The 21,805-nt window shown below is 40.6% G+C and overlaps 1 protein-coding gene and 1 non-coding gene across 2 annotated transcripts in view; one reads left to right on the forward strand and one right to left on the reverse strand.

The window, feature by feature from the left end:
- The window catches only part of LRRC78 (leucine rich repeat containing 78), a 60,832-nt gene that overhangs the window by 19,133 nt on the left and 19,894 nt on the right, over positions 1-21,805 (reverse strand). The window contains exons 7-8 of the mRNA XM_010801573.3: positions 16,784-16,876; positions 7,220-7,355 (exon numbers count right to left, since the gene is read on the reverse strand). Coding sequence (XP_010799875.1) covers positions 7,220-7,355; positions 16,784-16,876 — 229 coding nt within the window. The remainder of the gene's footprint in view (positions 1-7,219; positions 7,356-16,783; positions 16,877-21,805) is intronic.
- Positions 523-624, forward strand: LOC112448294 (U6 spliceosomal RNA). The gene has a single exon (XR_003036662.1). It is a non-coding gene; the product is annotated as a U6 spliceosomal RNA (small nuclear RNA).

Genomic DNA, 21,805 nt, shown 5'->3' on the forward strand with positions numbered 1-21,805 from the left:
AACTCATAGAGGTGAAGAAGGAAAATGAGTGTTAGACCTGCAGATGTAGAAATATGGAGGGGAGCTATCCTTGAGGTGAATATGCAGCTCATTTCAGAAGTCACACCAGAAAATAACCCATGAGATAGAGTGAGACTAAAAAACCCCAGAGAAGATGAATGATACAAAGGCCATGGATATTAAGTTTGGGCTAAGCTGTCTTTGTGAGTTGATGTTGTAGGTCACTAGAGCAGTAAAGAGAAAGTCTTAAAAGCAGCCAAAGAAAAAGACAAATTATGTTCAAAAGAAAAAAGATAAAAGTAACTGCAGACTTCTTTTCAGAAACAATGTAAGCAGAAGACAGTGGAGCAACATCTTGAAAGTATTAACTGTCAGCCAAGTATTCTATATCCAGGAAAAAAATCTTAAAAAATGAAGGCAAACATACCACACATACTAAAACTCAGAGAAGTCATCAAAAGTAGGTCAGGACTATAATAAATCTATAAAGAAAGTCCTTCAGATCAAAGGAAAATGATACTAGTGTTGTCTTTGGCAACACATATACTAAAATTGGAACAACAGAGATTAGCATGGCCCCTGAACAAAGATGAGGCACAAATACATAAAATGTTAAAAAAAGGGAAAATGATACTAGAGAGAAATTTGGATACATCCAAAGGAATGAAGAAGACTAGAAATGGTAAATGTGTGAATAGTTATAAAAGACTTACCCTTCTTTTTAAGAAAATATTAACTGCTTAAAACAAGTATAATGATAATATGTTTGGGGATTTATAACAGTAAAATATATGATAACAGTAAAACAAAGAATGAGAGGGAATGGAAATGTAAGATTTTTAAACTATAAGTGAAATAGTATATTATTTGAAGGTAAATTGTGATAAACTAAAATGAATAGTGTGCAATCACTAAAAAAAAAAGTATAGCTAATGGAACAATAAAAGAGATAAAAATGGAATTATAAATATTATTCAATCCAAAAACAGAAATATACTTTAAATTGAACAGAAAAAAAAACCACATACGACAAAGAAAACAAATAACATGATGGTATGTTAAAATCCAGTCATATTGATAATCATATTAAATATAGCTGTCTAGATAAAAAACAGTTAAAAGACAAAGATTGTCCAAATAGGTTTTTAAAAAAATAAGATCTCAACTATCTGCTGTTTATAAGAATTTAGATAAAAAAATATAGATAGGCTAAAAGTAAAACGACAGAGACAGATATATCATGCTAATATCAATCTAAAGAAGATTGGAGTGGATATATTAATATTAGTCAAGTTAGATTTCAGAGATGGGAATAAGACCAGAGATAAGAGAAAAATATTACTAGGGATTTCATAATGATAATAAGGGTCAATTCTGCAAGAGACTTAAGAACCCTAAAAGTTCATGCAGCTAATAACAGTGCTTCAAAATACATGAAGTAAAATTGATTAAACTGCAAGGAGATATTTGTTGTTGTTGTTCAGTCTCTAAGTCATGTCCGACTCTTGGCAATCTCATAGACTGCAGCATGCCAGGCTCCTCTGTCCTCCGCTATCTCCTGGAGTTTGCCCAAATTCATGTTCATTGAGTAAGTGATGCTATCTAACCATCTTATCCTCTGCTGTTCTAGTCTCCTTTTGCCTTCAATGTTTCCCAGCATCAGGGGCTTTTCCAATGAATCAGCTCTTTGTATCGGGTGGCCAAAGTACTGGAACTTCAGCATCAGTCTTTCCAATGAATATTCAGGGTTGATTTCCTAGAGGATTGACTGGTCTGACCTCCTTGAAGTCCAAGGGACTCTTAAGAGTCCTCCAGCACCGCAATTCGAAAGCATCAATTCTTTGGCACTCAGCCTTCATGATCCAGCTCATACATCCATACATAACTACTGGAAAAACCATGGCTTTAACTATATGGACCTTTGTTGGCAAAGTGATGTCTCTGCTTTTTAATATGCTGTCTAGGTTTGTCACAGCTTTCCTTTCAAGGAACAAGTGTCTTTTAACTTTGTGGCTGTAGTCACTGTCTGCAGTGATTTTGGAGCCCAAGAGAAAAAAATCTCACTGTTTCCACTTTTCTCCCTTCTGTTTGCCATAAAGTGATGGGACCAGATGACCAAATCTTAGCTTTTATTAATGTTGAGTTTCAAGCCATCTTTTTCACTGTCCTCTTTCAGCCTCATCAAGAGGCTCTTCAGTTCCTCTTCACTTTCTACCATTAAAGTGTATCATCTGCATATCTAAGATTGTTGATATTTCTTACAGTAATCTTGATTCCACCTTGTGATTCATCCAGCCTGGTATTTTGCATGATGTTCTCTGCAAATAAGTTAAATGAACAAGGTGACATTATACAACCTTGTTGTACTCCTTTCCCATTTTAAACCAGTAAGTTGTTTCATGTCCAGTTCTTTTTTTTTTTTTTTAAGAAAAATGATACAAGTAAATTTATTTACAAAACAGAAATAGACTTACAGACATGGAAAATAAACCTATGTTTACCAAACAGGGAAGTGGAGAAAGGGATAAATTAGGAGTTTGAGATTAACATATAAACACTGCTGCTACTAAGTCACTTCAGTCGTGTCCGACTCTGTGTGACCCCATAGACGGCAGCCCACCAGGCTCCACCGTCCCTGGGATTCTCCAGGCAAGAACACTGGAGTGGGTTGCCATTTCCTTCTCCAATGCAGGAAAGTGAAAAGTGAAAGGGAAGTCGCTCAGTCGTGTCCGACTCTTAGTGACCCCGTGGACTGCAGCCTACCAGGCTCCTCCGTCCATGGGATTTTCCAGGCAAGAGTACTGGAGTGGGGTGCCATCGCCTTCTCCGTCATGTCCAGTTCTAACTGTTCCTTCTTGACCCACATATAGGTTTCTCACAAGACAGATAAGGTGGTCTGGTACTCCCATGTCTTTAAGAATTCTCCAGTTTGTTGTGATCCACATAGTCAAAGGCTTATCACAGTCAACTGAGGCAGAAGTAGATGGTTTTTTTCTGGAACTTCCTTGCTTTCTTAATGATCCAAGGAATGTTGGCAATTTGATCTCTGATTCCTCTGCCACTTTGAAACCCAGCTTGTACATCTGGAAGTTCTTGGTTCACACACTGCTCAAGCCTAGCTTGAAGGATTTTGAGCATAACCTTGTTAGCATATGAAATGAGCACAATTGTATGGTAGTATGAACATTCTTTGACATTGTCCTTCTTTGGGATTGGAATGAAAACTGACCTTTTTCAGTCCTGTGGCCAGTGCCGAGCTTTCCAAATTTGATGATATATTGATACTTTTAAAATTACAATTATCTCTATCTCAATAATTGATAGAGTAAGTTAACAGAAAATTTGTAAAGATATAGCAGATGTTACAACACTTGAGCAACACTGCTGACCAGCTTGACCTAACTGACATTTATGGAATATTTTCCTCCAATAATAGCAGAATACACATTCTTTTCAAGTGCACATGGAAGATTTACCAAAATTGATCATAAATTTTGATCAGTTGGGTCATAAAACTGGTATGTTTTCCACCCACAGCAGAATTTACTTAGAAATCAACCAAAAAAAAAATATGAAAATTTAACAAATATGTGAAAACTAAACAGCTCTCTTCTAATAATCCATAGGTCAAAGAAGAAATCAAGAGGGCAATTAGAAAATAGCTTGAGTTGAATAACAATAAAGATACAATATATCAAAATTTGTAGGATGCAACAAAAGAATACATCAGTTCAGTTCAGTTCATTTCAGTCACTCAGTCATGTCCGACTCTTTGTGACCCCATGAATCGCAGCACGCCAGACCTCCCTGTCCATCGCCAACTCCCGGAGTTTACCCAAACTCATGTCCATTGAGTTGGTGATGCCATTCAACCATCTCATCCTCCGTCGTCCCCTTCTCCTCCTGCCCTCAATCTTTCCCAGCATCAAGGTCTTTTCAAATGAGTCAGCTCTTCGCATCAGGTGGCCAACGTATTGGAGTTTCAGCTTCAACATCAGTTCTTCCAATGAACACCCAAGATTGGTCTCCTTTAGGATGGACTGGTTGGATCTCCTTGCAGTCCAAGAGTCTTCTCCAATACCTCAGTTCAAAAGCATCAATTTTTCGGTGCTCAGCTTTCTTTATAGTCCAACTCTCACATCCATACATGACTACTGGAAAAACCATAGCCTTGACTAGATAGACCATTGTTGGCAAAGTTTGCTTTTTAATATGCTGTCTAGGTTGGTCATAACTTTCCTTCCAAGGAATAAGTGTCTTTTAATTTCATGGCTGCAGTCACTATCTGCAGTGATTTTGTAGCCCAAAAAAATAAAGTCAGCCACTGTTTCCACTGTTTCCCCATCTATTTGCCATGAAGTGATGGGACTGGATGCCATGATCTTAGTTTTCTGAATGTTGAGCTTTAAGCCAACTTTTTCACTCTCTTTCACTTTCATCAAGAGGCTCTTTAGTTCTTCTTCACTTTCTGCCATAAGGGTGGTGTCATCTGTGTATCTGAGGTTATTGATATTTCTCCTGGCAATCTTGATTCCAGCTTGTGCTTCTTCCAGCCCAGTGTTTCTCATGATGTACTCTGCACATAAGTTAAATAAGCAGGGTGACAATATACAGCCTTGACATACTCCTTTCCCGATTTGGAACCAATCTGTTGTTCCATATCTAGTTGTAACTGTTGCTTCCTGACCTGCATACAGATTTCTCAAGAGGCAGGTCAGGTGGTCTGGTATTTCCATCTCTTTCAGAATTTTCCACAGTTTATTGTGATCCACACAGTCAAAGGCTTTGGCATAGTCAATAAAGCAGAAATAGATGTTTTTCTAGAACTTTCTTGCTTTTTCAATGATCCAGCAGATGTTGGCAATTTGATCTTTGGTTCCTCTGCCTTTTCTAAATCCAGCTTGAACATCTGGAAGTTTACAGTTCACGTATTGCTGAAGCCTGGCTTGGAGAATTTTGAGCATTACTTTGCTAGCATGCAGATGAGTGCAATTGTGCAGTAGTTTGAGCACTCTTTGGCTTGCCTTTCTTTGGGTTTGGAATGAAAACTGACCTTTTCCAATCCTGTGGCCACTGCTGAGTTTTCCAAATTTGCTGGCATATTGAGTATACTTAGCATTAATATAAATATTTATATTTGAATTAAAAAGGTTTAAAGTCAATAACTTAAACCTCTACCTTAATAAACTAGAAAGAGAGGAGAGCATATTATACCCAAGGTAAGCAGGATAAAAGAAATGATAAAAAAGAATAGATCAAGGAAATTGAATAAAGATTAACATTAGAAAAAGCCAGAAGTTGTTTTTTTGTAAAGATCAATAAAACTGACAAATTTCCAATCAGATTAATTGGAAAGGAGAAAACAAATCAAGAATTTCAAACATGGAAGAAGCGATATCACTACAGATCCCACATGAAAAAGATTATAAGAAAATATATGAATAACTTGATACCAATACATTTGAAAAGTTAAATGACATGAACAAATTTCTTGAAAAGACACAAAGTTTTACTCAAAAAAAAAAAAAAAAAAAGCCAGAACAGCCATCTGTCGATTAAAAAATTGAAGTTGTAGTTTAAATATCTTTCCATAAAGAAAACTCTAAGTCCAGATATCTTCATCATTGAATTTTAGCAAATATTTAGAGATGAAATAATGTGAATTCTACACGACTTATTTCATTAAGTAGAAGAGGAGGAAACACTTCCTAACTCATTCTGTGAGGCCAGAATTACCCTGATCCCCAATACCAGCTGAAGACATTACAAGAGAAGTATAGACTAACATTCTTCATGAACATAGACACAAAAGTTATTTTCTTTTTTTAATTAAAAAATATTTTCATTGCTGTGCATGGGCTTTTTCCTAGTTGTGGTGAGCAGGGGCTAGTCTCTGCTGCAGCATAAGGGCTTCTCATCATGGTGGCTTCTCTTTTTGTGGAGTACGTGCTCTAGAGTGTGGGCGCAGTAGTTATGGCACATGGGCTTAGCTGCCCCATAGTACATGGATTCTTCCCAGATGAGGGATTGAACCTGTTGTCTCCTGATTCTTAACCACTGGACCACCAGGGAAGTCCAATGCAAAAATGCTTAACAAAATGTTAGCAATATACTAAAAGGATAATACATTAGAATATAGTAAATCTAGTGTTGTACTATGGGTTAACAAAACTAAGTTTACTAATATATTTACTATAAAAAATACCAGCAAAGTTATCCAAGTTGTAAATCTCATCCTTCCTGAATAAGGAAATACATTAGAGAAGGAATTTATTACTTTATAAATAGGGACTTCCCTGGTGATTCAGTGGTTAAGAATTAGCCTTCCAACACAGCGGATGTGGGTTGGATCCTTCGTCTGGGAACTAATATCCCATGGGGCAACTAAACCCCTGCACCACAACCACTGAGGCTGAGCTCCAGAGCCTGCAGATCACAACTATTGAAGCCTGTGCACAGCAACGAAGAACGACTGCAGACAAAAATAAATAAATATACAAATAATTATTTTTTAAAAATAGTCTTCAATCAAGCCCTCAAGCCCCAAATCTTGGCTATGCTCTATTGCCCTTGATTGCCCCAAGATGCTATAACTACTGATGTCCTAAGATGGACAATTGTCCTAAGAGCCAATCCAGAAAGCTTTCTCACAGGGCTACCCCTGCTCACTTATGGCTTGGCCTACTGGGCATGCATTTTCAGGAGAGTGGACAGGGAGACAATCAAGGGTGGGAAGATAAAAGCGGCAAGGAAATATTCTGTTTTCTAGAAGCTTCCAAGAATAGCTCTTTCTCCTTTTAAGGAGATTGGGACAATTTTGTAATCAAACACAAAGGAGTGTTCACTCTTGAGTAGGCTGCCTTTCTTCCTCACGTCACATTGCTTAGATTTACATTATATCCTGACCATAGGGAAGAAAAATCTGGAAGTCATACCTCTTGCCTTGCCTTAGTTGTCAATTTTTTAAAATGGGGCTTCTAATGAGGTCTTCAAGACCCATTTGTGGGCTAACATACAACTATCTGCCATGCCATTTTCATGATTTCAGGCCTTCCCACAGACCAGGTACCAATGACAGGATGGATCACTGCTTTCCTCTCAGCTGAAAATCTCACTTGGCACAACTCACAAGCTGCAATTAAATGATTGTCCCCATGATTTAACCCAAGCACCTCATTTTGGAAGGTGAACAAATAAACCATTTTAGTTTTCTACTCACCATGTTAATATTTGAGTTAATTCCAACAAGTCATTTTCTCCTTCTTTTCCCTTTCCATCTATACCATTATCTGCTAAATACAACTTCACCAACCAAGGACCAGTTTCAATCAAATCTTTAATTTTTTTCTTGATTCCTGTAGAAAGACCAGAGTATTTGATTATTTTTAGACAATAGTTCTCCCATTTCACCACCTTAATTGATTTTAATTTTTAAGATTATACTGATCTAACTTGTGTCGGAGAAGGCAATGGCACCTCACTTTAGTACTCTTGCCTGGAAAATCCCATGAACAGAGGAGCCTGGTAGGCTGCAGTCCATGAGGTCGCTAAGAGTCAGACACAACTGAGTGACTTCACTTTCACTTTTCACTTTCCTGCATTGGAGAAGGAAATGGCAACCCACTCCAGTGTTCTTGCCTGGAGAATCCCAGGGACGGGGGAGCCTGGTGGGCTGCCATCTATGGGGTCGCACCAAGTCGGACAGGACTGATGCGACTTAGCAGCAGCAGCAGTGGATCAGACAGGCAGCAGACCACCAAACAGTGACCATGACTGTTTTTTGGGTGCAAGTTTGGTTTTGGCAAGTGCTTTGGAGCTTCTTCTTGGTCTAGCCACTGAGGTAGTCATTGCTGATTGTTGTATACAATCCACTTTTTGTCACACATCACAATCCCATTGAGAAATGGTTCATTATTGTGTAGAATAAGTGATGACTCTTCAAAACGATGACTTTTTGATTTGTGGTCAGTTCATGAGGCATCAACTTAACAAGCTTTTTCACTTTTCAAATTTGCTTCAAATGCTGAATGACTGTAGAATGGGTGACGCTGAGTTCTTTGACAATTTCTCATGTAGTTGTACGAGGATCAGCTTCGATGGTCCTCTCAGTTGGTCGCTGTCAATTTCCAACGGCCAGCCACTATGTTCCTCATCTTTAAGGCTCGGCCTTTGCAGAAGTTCTTGAATACTGTATGTTAGCAGTTCCTGAGCCAAATGCATTGTTGATGTTGTGACTTGTCTCTGCTACTTTATGACTCATTTTGAACTCGAATAAGAAAATTGTTCAAATTTGCTTTTTGTCTAACATAATTTCCATAGTCTAAAATAAATATAAAATGAACAGCTAGTAATAAGTCATTGGCAAATAAACAAAAAGAAAGAAATACACATTAAAATGATGTATAACACTTATTTAACTGTGAAGAAAGCTGAGCACTGAAGAATTGATGCTTTTGAACTGTGGTGTTGGAGAAGACTCTTGAGAGTCCCTAGGACTGCAAGGAGACCCAACCAGTCCATTCTAAAGGAGATCAATCCTGGGTGTTCTTTGGAAGGACTGATGCTAAAGCTGAAACTCCAGTACTTTGGCCACCTCATGCAAAGAGTTGACTCATTGGAAAAGACTCTGATGCTGGGAGGGATTGGGGGCAGGAGGAGAAGGGGATGACAGAGGATGAGATGGCTGGATGGCATCACCGACTTGATGGACGTGAGTCTGAGTGAACTCCAGGAGTTAGTGATGGACAGGGAGGCCTGGCGTGCTGCAATTCATGGGGTCACAAAGAGTTGGACATAACTGAGTGACTGAACTGGACTGAACTGAACATAACCACATTTATTTAAGAATGTATTCCAATATGAAATGGCAAATTTCAATAATGCAAAACTGCAATTATTTTTGCACCAACTTAATATAAGGATTCAGCCCTCTAAAAGAGCTTGCAAAGTTATCACGTTTTTTGAGTTCTAGAAGGACAAATTTGAGGAAAGAACCATCCTGCCTGAGTTCAGTGGTCCTGGAGCCTGGTTCACCCTCGTTCTATACAGCTTTCACAAAATTCACATTTTGGGGGGGTATTTAATTTTTATTGGAGTGCAGTTGATTCACAGTATCATATTCACATTTGATTTATAAGTTTAGGAGTTTGGCAAAGGAAAAAAAAAAACAGGAAGGAGATAGAGAAAGAGAAAAGAGTTATGGATATAATGCTGGTTTATCCACTCATAAGTGTGAGATGAGAGAGCTAAATCTCCAGTTAGGAAGCTGATCGCTTCCCCTGGGGCCTCCAAGAGTTTGTAGGTAAATGCTTTGTGTGCACTGACCCTGGGAATCACAGCCAACTACTTCACGAGAGGCTTGACTGAACACCAGTGACCTGTTTCAAAGTCAGAAAGAAAATGCATGGAACTTAGAGATAACATATATCTATACACTGTCTTGTGTTGGTGATTCAAAGGATTATAAAGGCTCATTTAGGGACTTTCCTGGTGGTCTGGTGGTTAAGACTCTGCACTTCCAATGCAGGGGGTGTGGGTTGGATCCTGGTGGGGAAACTAAGATTCCCACATGCCGCCTGACCAAAAGAAAAAGAAGGAATGAAGAAATGAAAAGGGAGATTTTAAAGGCTTATTTAAGGAATTTCCTGGCACTCTAGTGGTTAGGACTCAGTGTTTTCATTGCCATGGCCTGGGGTTCAATTCCTAGTCAGGAACTAAGATCCCACAAGCTGTGCATCCAGAAAAAAAAAAAAAAAGCTCATACTAATTTTGCCTGAGGTACTGACTTGAGAATCTAACCCCAGGGCTGGATGGGACTCTTCTGTTCTTGAATTCATTCAGCATTCAACAAATATTTTTGAGCTCTTATTATGTGCCAGCCACAGTTCTAGCTGCTGGGAATTTAACAGGGAGCAAAAGAGACAGAACTTCCTGCCCTCATGAAGCTGAGGGAGTACATTACCTAGTGTGTGGGATGAGCGAAGAAGAGACGAGAGTGGATGATAACTCAGGGTATGTTTTCAAGTCATGAAAGATAACTGACTTTTTAGGGAAACATGACAAATCTGGACATTGGATCATTCTAGCTTGCCAATTTAAAAATAAAAGCATGCTTTTAGAAAAGATCCAATTGGTTTATTTGGATATAAATGTAATCTGCTGAGTTACTAAAGGAAATAGGATTCATTTTCCTTCAAGACATAGTTGGAGGGATGACAACTAGCCTATCCTTTAGTTTTACTGAAGATAAGCCTAACTGGTCCACCCCTCATTTGTCCTTACATTCAGGGTATGAGAATGATAGCTAATGACAGCCATTATGAATTATATAACAGTACCAATGTCCTAGCACAGCATCTGGCACACCATAGGTATTTAATAACTGTTTCTTGAATAAATGAGTGAATCAATGAATAAGTGTAATCATGTTGTAGAAAATTTTATCTCACCATTCATTGTATTTCCAAGCCTGGTATAGTTAATAATGCCTTGAGACACACAACTCATGAACATGAAGAAAGTATGATTTTTCTGTTTTTGACATCTCTTCACAAATACAAATGCCTTTGAGAAGTTGACTACCCAGAATGATTAACAATGTGGATACTGATTGCAGGTGGCACTCATTTCTGTTTGCCCCCTCCTGGCATGCCAGAAAGCAGCAGTGAGGAAGCATGAGGCCAAGGGGCCAAGGCCAAAGGCCAAATTCCTGTGCAGCTGCTCAGCTTTGCAAGGAAAGAAACAAAATGGTCTCAGTCAGTCATCATCCTGCACTGAGCCAGCGTGGCGTAAGTGTGTGCAACTGGAGAGGAAGGAGGCTCCCCAGCTTGTTATTGTCCTGGTCCAGCTTGCATTCCCATGGATAAAACAATCCAAATCTCACTCCAACTGGTAAGGCAGGTAATAATGTCATCTGGGCCCATGAAAAATAACCAGTTTAGAAAGTGCTAGTCCAAGGCACTCTCCAGAATTTAGACCTCTAGGGAGTCCCACATGCCCTGTTAGGGGGTAGGAAGGCTAATGCTGCCTTAGGTCAGGGGACTTCCTGCTCCAAGACCCTAACTAAATTTCAAGCAGAATCAAATTCTCTTCTTTGAATGGGAAACAAATTTCTTGGAGTAAGAGTGAGTCCATGCTCAGCTCCTGGTAATACTTGATCCACCCCAGCTGTATTCACTCCAACCTAGTTTTACCTAATCTTACACTTCTTTAAACAAAAACAAGCTCACCAACAATGAGCACTTTAATTGACCCTCCTCTGTCTCAGAGACCTTAGTAGTGGAATAGCAATGCCTGTTGTGCCTGCGACAGAATGGTGTACTGAAATGAGAAGAATCTCCAGGTTTGAAACCTCTCTGAAAAATGCTGCGTGACTCCCCAGAAAGTCACTTAACTTCTCTGAACCTAAATGTCCCCAATGCTGACATATAGATCATAATACTCATATCCTGGGCTTCCCAGTTGGCACTAGTGGTAAAGAACCTGCCTGCCAATGCAGGAGACATAGAGACGTAGGTTCGATCCCTGGGTCAGGAAGATCCCTTAGAGGAGGGCATGACAACCCACTCCAGTATTCTTCCTGGAGAATCCCATGGACAGAGGAGCCTGGCGGGCTACAGTCCATAGGGTTGCAAAGAGACACAGCCGAAGTGACTTGGAACACACACATGCACTCATATCCTAAATGCACTGTGAAGACTGACTGGGAAGCATGGTGGAATAAAGATTGCAGAGTCATGTAGTGCACAGCAAATATTACTGCCTAACTTTCCAGCTTCATTTCTGGATTGTGTGTCATTGAAATCCTGGGATGGGTCCAACCTGATGGAGAACCTCCAGGTATAAAATGTCCCCACTTCTGCCAGTGCCTCCCTGAGGATCAGATACATGTTTCTGACAACTGCATGCCTCACCAGGGAGCCATACCACAGATCCAATGTAGACTCGCCCTACCTTGAGCTTCCTCCCATTTTCTCTTCAATTAATCTCTGAGATTCCCCAGCTATTCCTGATTTCAGAACCTTTCTTACCACCCTCACTAGGTCCTGTCAATTCTCCTTCCTAAATATATCTAGACTCTATATTTCCATCACTGCAGTCTCAGTTCTGCCCTCTATCTTCTTTTGCCTGATCTGTAAAAACCTCTAAACTAGTCTCCCATTGTCCTGATGTCCATCTCTAAAACAAGTGCTGCAAAGCTGCTGGAGGTTCTTTTTAAAAATCCAGCTCTTATTATGTCACTGTCTTGTTCCAAATGCATCATGGCTCCCCCTCTGCACACAGAAGAAAGTCCTGTTCCTTAACAACATTTGTGGCTTTTGGCCATATGTGTCCACTGGCCTCCAGCCCTCTCCCCATAATCACTCTGCAGTGAATGTCACACTTTCCAGATGCTGAACACTCCAGGCACTTTCACCCCGAGCCTTTTCTCACCTGGTTCCCTTTGCCTTGGAGAAGGAAATAGCAACCCACTCAAGTACTCTTGCCTGGAAAATCTCATGGATGGAGAAGCCTGGTAGGTTACAGTCCATGGGGTCGCAAAGAGTCGGACACGACTGAGCGACTCCACTTCACTTCACTTCCCTTCCCTTTGCCTAGAATGCTCTCTCTTTCACAGCTGATGAACCTCTTCTCATTCCTTCCAGCTGCTGTGCTGTGCTGTGCTAAATCGCTTCAGCTGTGTCCGACTCTTTGTGACCCTGTGGACTGTAGCCTGCCAGGCTCCTCTGTCTGTGGAATTATCCAGGCAAGAATACTAGAGTGGGCTTCCATGCCCTCCTCCAGGGCATCTTCCCCACCCAGGGATCAAACCTGTGTCTCTTTCTCCTCCTGCATTGGCAGGCAGGTTCTTTACCACTAGCCCCACCTGGGAAGCCCCATTCCTTCCAGAGAGAGCTGTTTCCCATATGAGCCCACATCCAAAGATCAAGTGTAAATTTTTATGGAGCCAGAAATTCCCATCTAGCCTCTTCTGAGACCAACAGATGGGTATCACTCATTCCGGTGGGCATCAGAATGCGAACCATTACTCAGTGTTCATCTGTGGATGCCAGGTCCCGGTAGGACCTTCTTCTTGAAGTTGGCTTTTGTCTTTTTAAACTTATTAAAACAGCTTATTTCCATCAGCAAGGAGCATGTGCGATTTTCTGTGTGATTACCAGAGGTTTATCAGCCAGAATATAAATCCTATTGATTGCAGGACTTAAGGAAGCAAAGTGTAATTAGTGTTGGGTGATTCACACCTTGGACCTTGGAACCTGTCCACAAAGATTCCATTGTCTAGCTATCACTCAGGATAAAATCTTGAGTAAAACAATTTCTGGATTATAACCAGTAATTTCCTGACTTGGAACTAATAAAGCTGTTTTGAAGATTACATCTTGACTTTTGAACTTGACCCTTGCATTCCTTAAAGCCACTAGCATTCCTATGGTCTGTGGCAATGATATAAACACGAATAGTTTATTTGGGGAAGTGAATTTGCCACCTGAGTGACTTTAGTACTGTAGCAACGGTCTGTCTGGAATAGAAAATGGCAACCTACTCCAGTATTCTTGCCTGGAAAATTTCATGGATAGAGGAGCCTGGTAGGCTTCAGTCCACAGGGGTGCAAAGAATCGGATACAATTGAAAGCACATGCAAGCTTGGGGACTGAGCATGTGTCAGATTTTGCTCTCTGAACACATCTAAGCCATATGTTTGGGGCTCCCAGTTCTAAATCCTTGAGAGTTAGGACAATCCTGGAAACTATGGTGTGGGGCTTGGGCTGGGAAATGGAGCAGACCCAGGGGACAGAGCACTCCTAAGTCCTTGCTGGGTCTTCTGAACTTTGAGGGCCTTGAGGTGACATGACCAGTCAAGCTGAATGGGGCACAGGGAGCTGTCTTATCTGCAGATGACTATTTCTGAGGACCTCTCAGTGATTTTCAGTGTTCATCCATCCTCTGGCTCCTTATGGACCTGACAAGCGTGTGACTAAGGTAGGCCAAGCCAGACCTCACCCACGTGAGTGCTGATGTTGTCAAGTTCCTGTAATTCATTTGGAAGGAATAGAAAGGGTGTCAGGCTTCTGAATAGGGGTATAGTAGAGTTCAACTTTCCAAGCAGCAGACCAAAAGCCTCTTGTCCACAAAGGGGCGAGCATAAAAATAGTTTGGCTGTTTCCAATTGGGACCAAATGGAAACCATCTGGACTCCTCACCCAGGAGGTTGATGTAAATCAGCTCTATCTGAATCTTATTTTGAAACATGTAGAACTCTTCTACCAAAGACCAACCTCATCCTCAGACAAATAAACACCTTATGACTGTGAAAGTAACTATCCAGTATAGGAAGCTGTTTTTTAATTTGCTTTGTGAAGTCTGGATAGCATGAAAATGCTCTACTTTGACAAGAGGCTACAAAGTAAATAAATATTAGATACAAAGTGGTTTCTATTGATTCCAGGCACAGAATTCCTTGGGAGACAAAAGACTTTAATGCTCCCATTGTCTATTGGATTAAGTCCAAACTTTTGGCCTGGCATGCAATCCTCCTTAATGTGACGCACCCCTCTTGCCATGTCTACCCTCCCATGTACTCTTGTTCCAGCTAAGATTATAGGCTTGTGGCTTGCATTGCCTTTTTTTTTTTTTTAATGTATTTATTTATGTCTGTGCTGAGTCTTCATCCCTGCTGTATGGACTTTTCTCTAGTTGTGGTGAGCGGGGGCTACTCCCTAGTTTCAGCGCGTGGGCTTCTCATTGCCGGAGCTTCTCTTGTCGCTGAGCATGGGCCATAGAACGCGAGGGCTTCAGTTGTGGTTCCCGGGTTCCAAAGCACAGGCTCAGTAGCTGTGGTGCACAGGTTTAGTTCTTTCTCCGAATATGGGATCTTCCCGGATCAGGGATTGAACCCATGTCTCCTGTATCGGCAGGTGGATTCTTTACCCCTGTGAGCTGCCAGGGAAGTCCTGCATTGTTTTTTAATTTAAAAATTTTTTTAAAATAGTGCTAGTGGATTTTGGAAAATCTACTAAAGGGGGAAAGAGGAAGGAGGAAGAGGAGGAGGAGGAGCACCATACTAGGTTATCATTTGTTTTAGACAGTTGCCATTTGGGAATATTTTCAACCAAAAATGCTCTCAGAGGAGTTGGCTGGGGTTCCTCTGGGGATGAGGAGGATCAGTGTGTCCAAGCCAGGTTGCCGTACAGAGGACAGTCCTTACACTGGGCTGGATGACATCTGAGGGGATAGGACTGTTGAGTCACTATTCAGCAGAAAGACTGTATTCACATCAGACAACAGCCAGGGCCTGATAAATGTTCTCACTTTACCTTTTCATCTGGCTTTTTTAGATCACTAAATTATATTTTTTTCAAATTCAGTGAGATTTCACAGAAAAGAAACAAGAATAATTCAAGGACAGAAAAAAGACCACGTAAGAACAGATTAAAATTGGGGACGAGAAAGCCCAAGGGTGAAAAGCTTCATTATAAGGGCCTACTACCACAAATTACAAAACAAAAAAAAAGTGGACTAAAACAGAATAACAGAAAGTTAGGCTAGCCTCCACGAGGAATTTCCCAAAGACTGCTCATGACACATCCAGTGATCAATCATCTTGTGCTGTCTCTTCGTAACTTCAAAATGTTAAAGCTAGAGTGGAATTTAGGAAGCTGTGAGCACAAGTCCTTGACTTGCAAAACAGGAGGCTGAGACCATCAGGGCAAGTACTGGGAATGGAATCCTGGTTCCCTACCATTTAGTGCAAACCTTTAATACTTGGACAGCTTCTCTCTTAGTTTAATCTTGCTCAGAGGTTATGGAGCTGGTGACTTCTTAAAATTCCCTCTAAATTACCCTGTTTCTACCTTTTTTTAACTGGAGCATAATTGCTTTACAATGTTGTGATGGTCTCTGATGTGCAGCAATTCGAATCAGTCATGATTTTACATACGTTCCCTCTCTCTTGAGTCTCCCTCCTCCCCTCATCCCATCCCTCTAGGTCGTCACAGAGTGCCAGGCTGGGCTCCCTGTGTTAATCAGCAGCTTCCTGCTAGTTGTCTAGCCTTCACATGGCAGTGTATATATGTCGATGCTACTCTCAATTTGCGCTATCCACGCCTTCCCCTGCCATGTCCAGCAGACTGTTTTTCTAGATTCCACATACATGTGTGTGTGCGTGTGTGTTAATATACAATATTTGCTTTTCTCTTTCTGACTTACTTCACTCTGGATAAAAGGCTCTAGGTTCATCCACCTCACTACAACTGACTCAAATTTGTTCCTTTTTATGGCCGAGTAATATTCCATTGTATATATGTATGACAGCCTCTTTATCCATTCATCTGTCGATGGACATCTAGGTTGCTTCCGTGTCCTGGCTATTGCAAATAGCATTGCAATAAACATTGGGGTGCATGTGTCTTTTTGGATTGTGGTTTTCTCAAGGTATATGCTCCATTTCTACCTCTAAGGAATGACCAGAGGAAAAGAGTTTCCAAGCTGAATTTATCAGGCCTTCTGTTTATTGCAGACTGTTCCTGTAATTTTTTTTTTTTTTTTTGGACTTGTTGAATGTGGCAGAGTCATATTCCTCTGGTGGTTATAGTTCCCGTGGGTATGGCTAAGCTGGTCAGTACTAGGTTTATATGAAGCCATCAGACACTGAGTCTTTTTCTGCACTTGAGTTTTTCTCTCTGTTTCGGGTAATTACTTTAGTAATTACACACAGGCTATGAAAGGAGGAAGTGATTTACAAGATGAATGAAGTAAGAGGAACAGTTTAAATAACCAAAAATACCTTTTTTTCTCTTCTTCCCTGAGGTATGTTTCACTGTTACAGCCCTGGATGACTCTGCAATCTGGTTCAGAGGTGAACTTCCTCTCTGTCTGGCTGTATGAAAAAAATTAAAAGGTTAAAAAAAATAATAATTCAAAGTTGCATGCATGGATTTTTGACACTCTCTAATATCATTTATTGCCTTCATTTTATGTATACTTTGAGCAGAGGTATTTCTCATAAAAAAGAATTATCTGACCCACTGACTTCACTTCTGTCTTGTCTTTTTCATGTTTCTCCACTCAAAGGCTTGAAGAAAGCATGCAGCCAGGCAGCACCTGAAGAACCAACCTGAGGTCCGTGTGTAAACCCTTCTTTCAGTTCCACAGTTGCCCTCTATACCAGTGGCTCCATTCTCAGGAATTAGTAAGAATGTAGCAGAGAAGAAAACATTTTTGGCACATTTAAATACATATATTGGAGACAACCCTAGTGGCCCAGTAGTTAAGAATCCACTTTCCAAAGCCAGGGACACAGGTTCGATTCCTGGTCCAGAAAGATTCCACATGCCTTGGAGAAACTAAGCCCATGCACTGCAACTACTGAGCCTGAGCACCCTAGAGCTCCACAACTTCTCAAGAGAAGCCACTGTTGCAACTAGAGAGTAACCACTGCTTGCTGCAACTAGAGAAAGCCTACATGCAGCAGCAGAGACCTGGCGCAGTCAAAAATAAAAATAAATAAATAGGTAAAATTATAAAATAAATAAGTATACATTCTGATATATTATCACACTAGGGTCGCTCTGGACCCTCTTTCCCTCTCTCTCACACCCCACATCCCATCGACCAGGAAGCAGTGTAGATGTAGAGCGTCCTCCGCTGCCGTCTCGTCTCACCTGGGTGGAACCCTCTCACCTCTCACCACCACTGCTCATCTGAGTGACAACAGCCTCCCAGAAGGTCTCTGTGCCCCCCACCCACACTGAGTCTGTTTGCCACACAGACTGAGTGGTCCTTCTCAAACCTAAGTCCCGACTCAGTCCTGATTCCTCTGTGCTTTCCTAGCTAACAAGGAAGGCACGTGACTCCTGGCCCCGGGACTGCCCAGGCACCTGCTGCTCCTTGTGTGCAGGCCTTGGGGTGTTCCTGGAACACTCCTCATTTATCTGCAGGCTTGATCCCTCCCCTCCTGTGTCTGTGCACAAATGCTACCTCTTCAAGGAAGCCTATACTCAACCATCTATTTAAAGTCACTCTAGGGACTTCGCTGGTGGTCCAGGGGTTAAGAATCTGCCTTGCAACGCAGGTGATGCCGGTTCGATTCCTGGTGAGGAAACTAAGATCCCACATGCCAGGGGTTAACTAAGCTCCTGTGTTACAACTACTGAGCCCACGCACTCTGAAGCCTATGTGCAACAATGAAAGATCACACAACAAAGATCCTGAGTTCTGCAACCAAGACCCAACACAGCCAAATAAATAAATGCTAAGATAAAAATAAAGTCACTAAATTCACATGCCTTTTGGCCCTATAATTCTACTTCTAAGAATTTTCCGTATTGCTATATTTGCACCTGACCGTGTGTGTGTGTGTGTGTGTGTGTGTATTAGCAAACTATAAAGCTATTTGTATTTGAGGATAAAAATAAAATAAAATCACACCCCAACCATTTTTTCCTTCCCCAGGTTCCCAAACTTACTTACCTTGATTGTTTTTTCCTTTTTCCCATAGCAGTTATCATCTTATAGTAAACTATAGCTGGTATATATTTGTTATGCTTTTTAAAAGTTGTCTGACTCCCCCCACCTCTCACACACACACACATACACAAGCACACTGTGTTCCCAGCCCTCTCCTCGGGGCAGGGATCTTTGTTTTATGCTCTAACATGTGTGTAAGGAAAGACACAGGTAAACACACACACACATACATATGATAAAGGAAGGAAGGAGCGTTATTCCCAAAATTGCATTTTATACATTATAATAAGTAATTAAGAAAGCAAACTTGTCATTGGATAGTGAGGCATTCATGCCTCTTTGGTGGTCGGCAGCAGAAAGCTTCTGTGCCCACCTCTGGCAAGAAGCTACTAGGAGCCTGGGAGTAGCTCACAGAGCAGGAAAGGAAATCAAACATTTGGGCCTTATGAAGCATTGGCCTCAAGACATTTTTGCCTTCAATAACACCCTAGAGGGAAATGGAAAAGTCATAAACAATCTTGTAACTTTTTAGTTTGGTATCTACACTTGTTCATCATAAGTTTTAAAATTTCAAAGGATGAAAATTCTGACATATAGAAAATATTGACATTTAAAAATAGAATCTAGGGTGAGGAGAGGGATAAATTAGGAGTTTGGGATTAACATATACACACTGCTGCTGCTGCTGCTGCTAAGTCGCTTCCGTCGTGTCCGACTCTGTGCGACCCCATAGACGGCAGCCCACCAGGCTCCCCCATCCCTGGGATTCTCCAGGCAAGAACACTGGAGTGGGTTGCCATTTCCTTCTCCAATGCATGAAAGGGAAAAGTGAAAGTGAAGTCGCTCAGTCGTGTCCAACTCTTAGCGATCCCATGGACTGCAGCCTACTAGGCTCCCCCATCCATGGGATTTTACAGGCAAGAGTACTGGAGTGGGGTGCCATTGCCTTCTCTGATATACACACTGCTATATATAAAATAGATAACCAACAAGGACCTCCTGTATAGTACAGGAAACTATAATAAATATTTTGTAATGACCTATAAGGGAAAAAAAATCTGAAAAAAGTTATATATGTATATGTAACTGAATCACTTTACATGATTCCCTTTTTTCCTGTGTTTTTACTAGTATTTTCATTTTAATAACTCTACAGAATTTTATATTTGAAAGTCATTTATGGGTCATCCTATAATACTTCTCTGTAAAAAAATGCTTCACTTACAAGTATTTAAATTTTAAAAATTTGTTGTGATCATAAGCCTCTAAAGTATTAAAAAGTCTTCTGTAGTTATTACTCAATGTTTAGACATATGCAATTGATGAATACAATATATTTTATATATTTTGATAAATCCTAATTAAATACAAAAATAAAATTTTATTGACCACCTCTCCCAAAGAGATGGATGGTGCTGTTTTATTTATTTTTATAATTAATTCATGTATTTATTAAAGAATATCACTGCTAAAATGAAGCAGACTTCAGCATCAGTGCTTTTTCTCTTTTTTATTGCTATAGTTGTAACTGCTGAGAAATCTTATTCATATGGATGGGAATGGGATAATAGCTTCAGCAGGTTTACTCTCTCTTGTCCTCCAAATACAGGACACCCAGTTCAATTTGAATGTCAGATAAACAAAGAATAATCATTTTAAGTGTATCCCAAACATTGCATGGAACATACTTATAATTAATTAATGGCACCCCACTCCAGTACTCTTGCCTGGAAAATCCCATGGATGGAGGAGCCTGGTAGGCTGCAGTCCATGGGGTCGCAAAGAGTCATACACGACTGAGCGACTTCACTTTCACTTTTCCCATTGGAGAGGGAAATGGCAACCCACTCCAGTGTTCTTGCCTGGAGAATCACAGGGACGGGGGAGCCTGGTGGGCTGCCGTCTATGGGGTCGCACAGAGTCGGACACGACTGAAGTGACTTAGCAGCAGCATCTAAAATTCAAATAAATCCCAGGAGTTTTATCACAGCAGTATTATTCAATTCTTTGAACTCTTGTGTGTGTGCCAATCGCTCAGTCATTTCTGACTCTTTGCAACCCCGTGGACTGTAGCCCATCAGGCTCCTCTGTCCACAGGGTTTTTCAGGCAAGCATACTGGAGTGTGTTGCCATTTCCCTCCTCCAGGTGATCTTCTCAACCAAGGGATGGAACCCACATCCCCTGTGTCTCCTGCATTGCAGGGGAATTCTTTACCTGCTGAGCCATCAGGGAAGCCCTTGAACTCCTGAGTTATGGGCTAAAAACTATATAGTGATTGACCAAAAAAAAATGTGTGTGTGTGTAATAAAGTTTTATTAAAGTATAAAAGAGATAGAGAAAGCTTCCAATATAGACATCAAAAGGGGGCAGAAGTAGTACCCTCCTGCTAGTCTTTAGTAGGAAGTTATATACCTACTAGCAGGCTGCCAATTAGAGAAAAGAAATATCTCAAAACTCAGAGACTGGCACCAGGCCCCTCACCTCAACATACATTTTGAGATAACATTGGCACAAGGTGAGTTGTCCTGGATCATAAAACAATTGACATGAATCTTGAAGAAAGGCAATTTTCCAAGCAAAGACATAGTCTCATTAACATGGCTTAAGATAACATTTGCATGAGTAAAACATACTGGTTTGTAATGTCATTTCTGAGTCTTAGGCCAACCGGAACTGGAACCAATTTAAAGAAAGACAGAATCTAGGGTAAATACATAGTTCATTCACATAGTTTAATAAAAACATTTCCATGAGAAAAATGCACTGGTTAGTTCAAGGTTTGACAAAAGTTAAGTTCAGGTGGAACCAGGCATCATCATGGCAACACAGAATTTTATTTTATTAAAAAAAATTTTTTTAATGATCTGTTTATAACTTAATTCCTCCTTCAATTTTGTTAAAAGCAAAATTGGAAGCCATGTGACCTGTAAAACATGATTTATTGCTGAGTTATTAGAGTCATTCATTTTTTTTTTAAACACACTCATATTTTGAACTATCTCTTTGTTTCTGAACCCTAGGGGAGATACTCTGCTCAGATACTTGATGGGGGACAGGTGTGCCTTTCTTTCACAAAGTAGAATGATGATTGTGACCAATGATACCAACCACAGGTACTAGGTCATTACGAAAGGTGAGAATCTGGACATTTTAAGAAACCATCCACGTTCCCACAAACGTTGCTACTGGGAAGTTTGTGTGTACTCTTTGTCTTAATGTGTTTGGGCTGTTATAACAAAACACCATAGACTGGGTGGCTTATGAACAATAATTATTTTTCACAGTTCATAAGAGGTTGGGAAGTCCAAGATCCAGGTACCGGCAGATTCAGTGTCTGGT

This window comes from Bos taurus, chromosome 1 (genome assembly GCF_002263795.3).
Source record: "Bos taurus isolate L1 Dominette 01449 registration number 42190680 breed Hereford chromosome 1, ARS-UCD2.0, whole genome shotgun sequence".
Classification (NCBI taxonomy): domain Eukaryota; kingdom Metazoa; phylum Chordata; class Mammalia; order Artiodactyla; family Bovidae; genus Bos; species Bos taurus.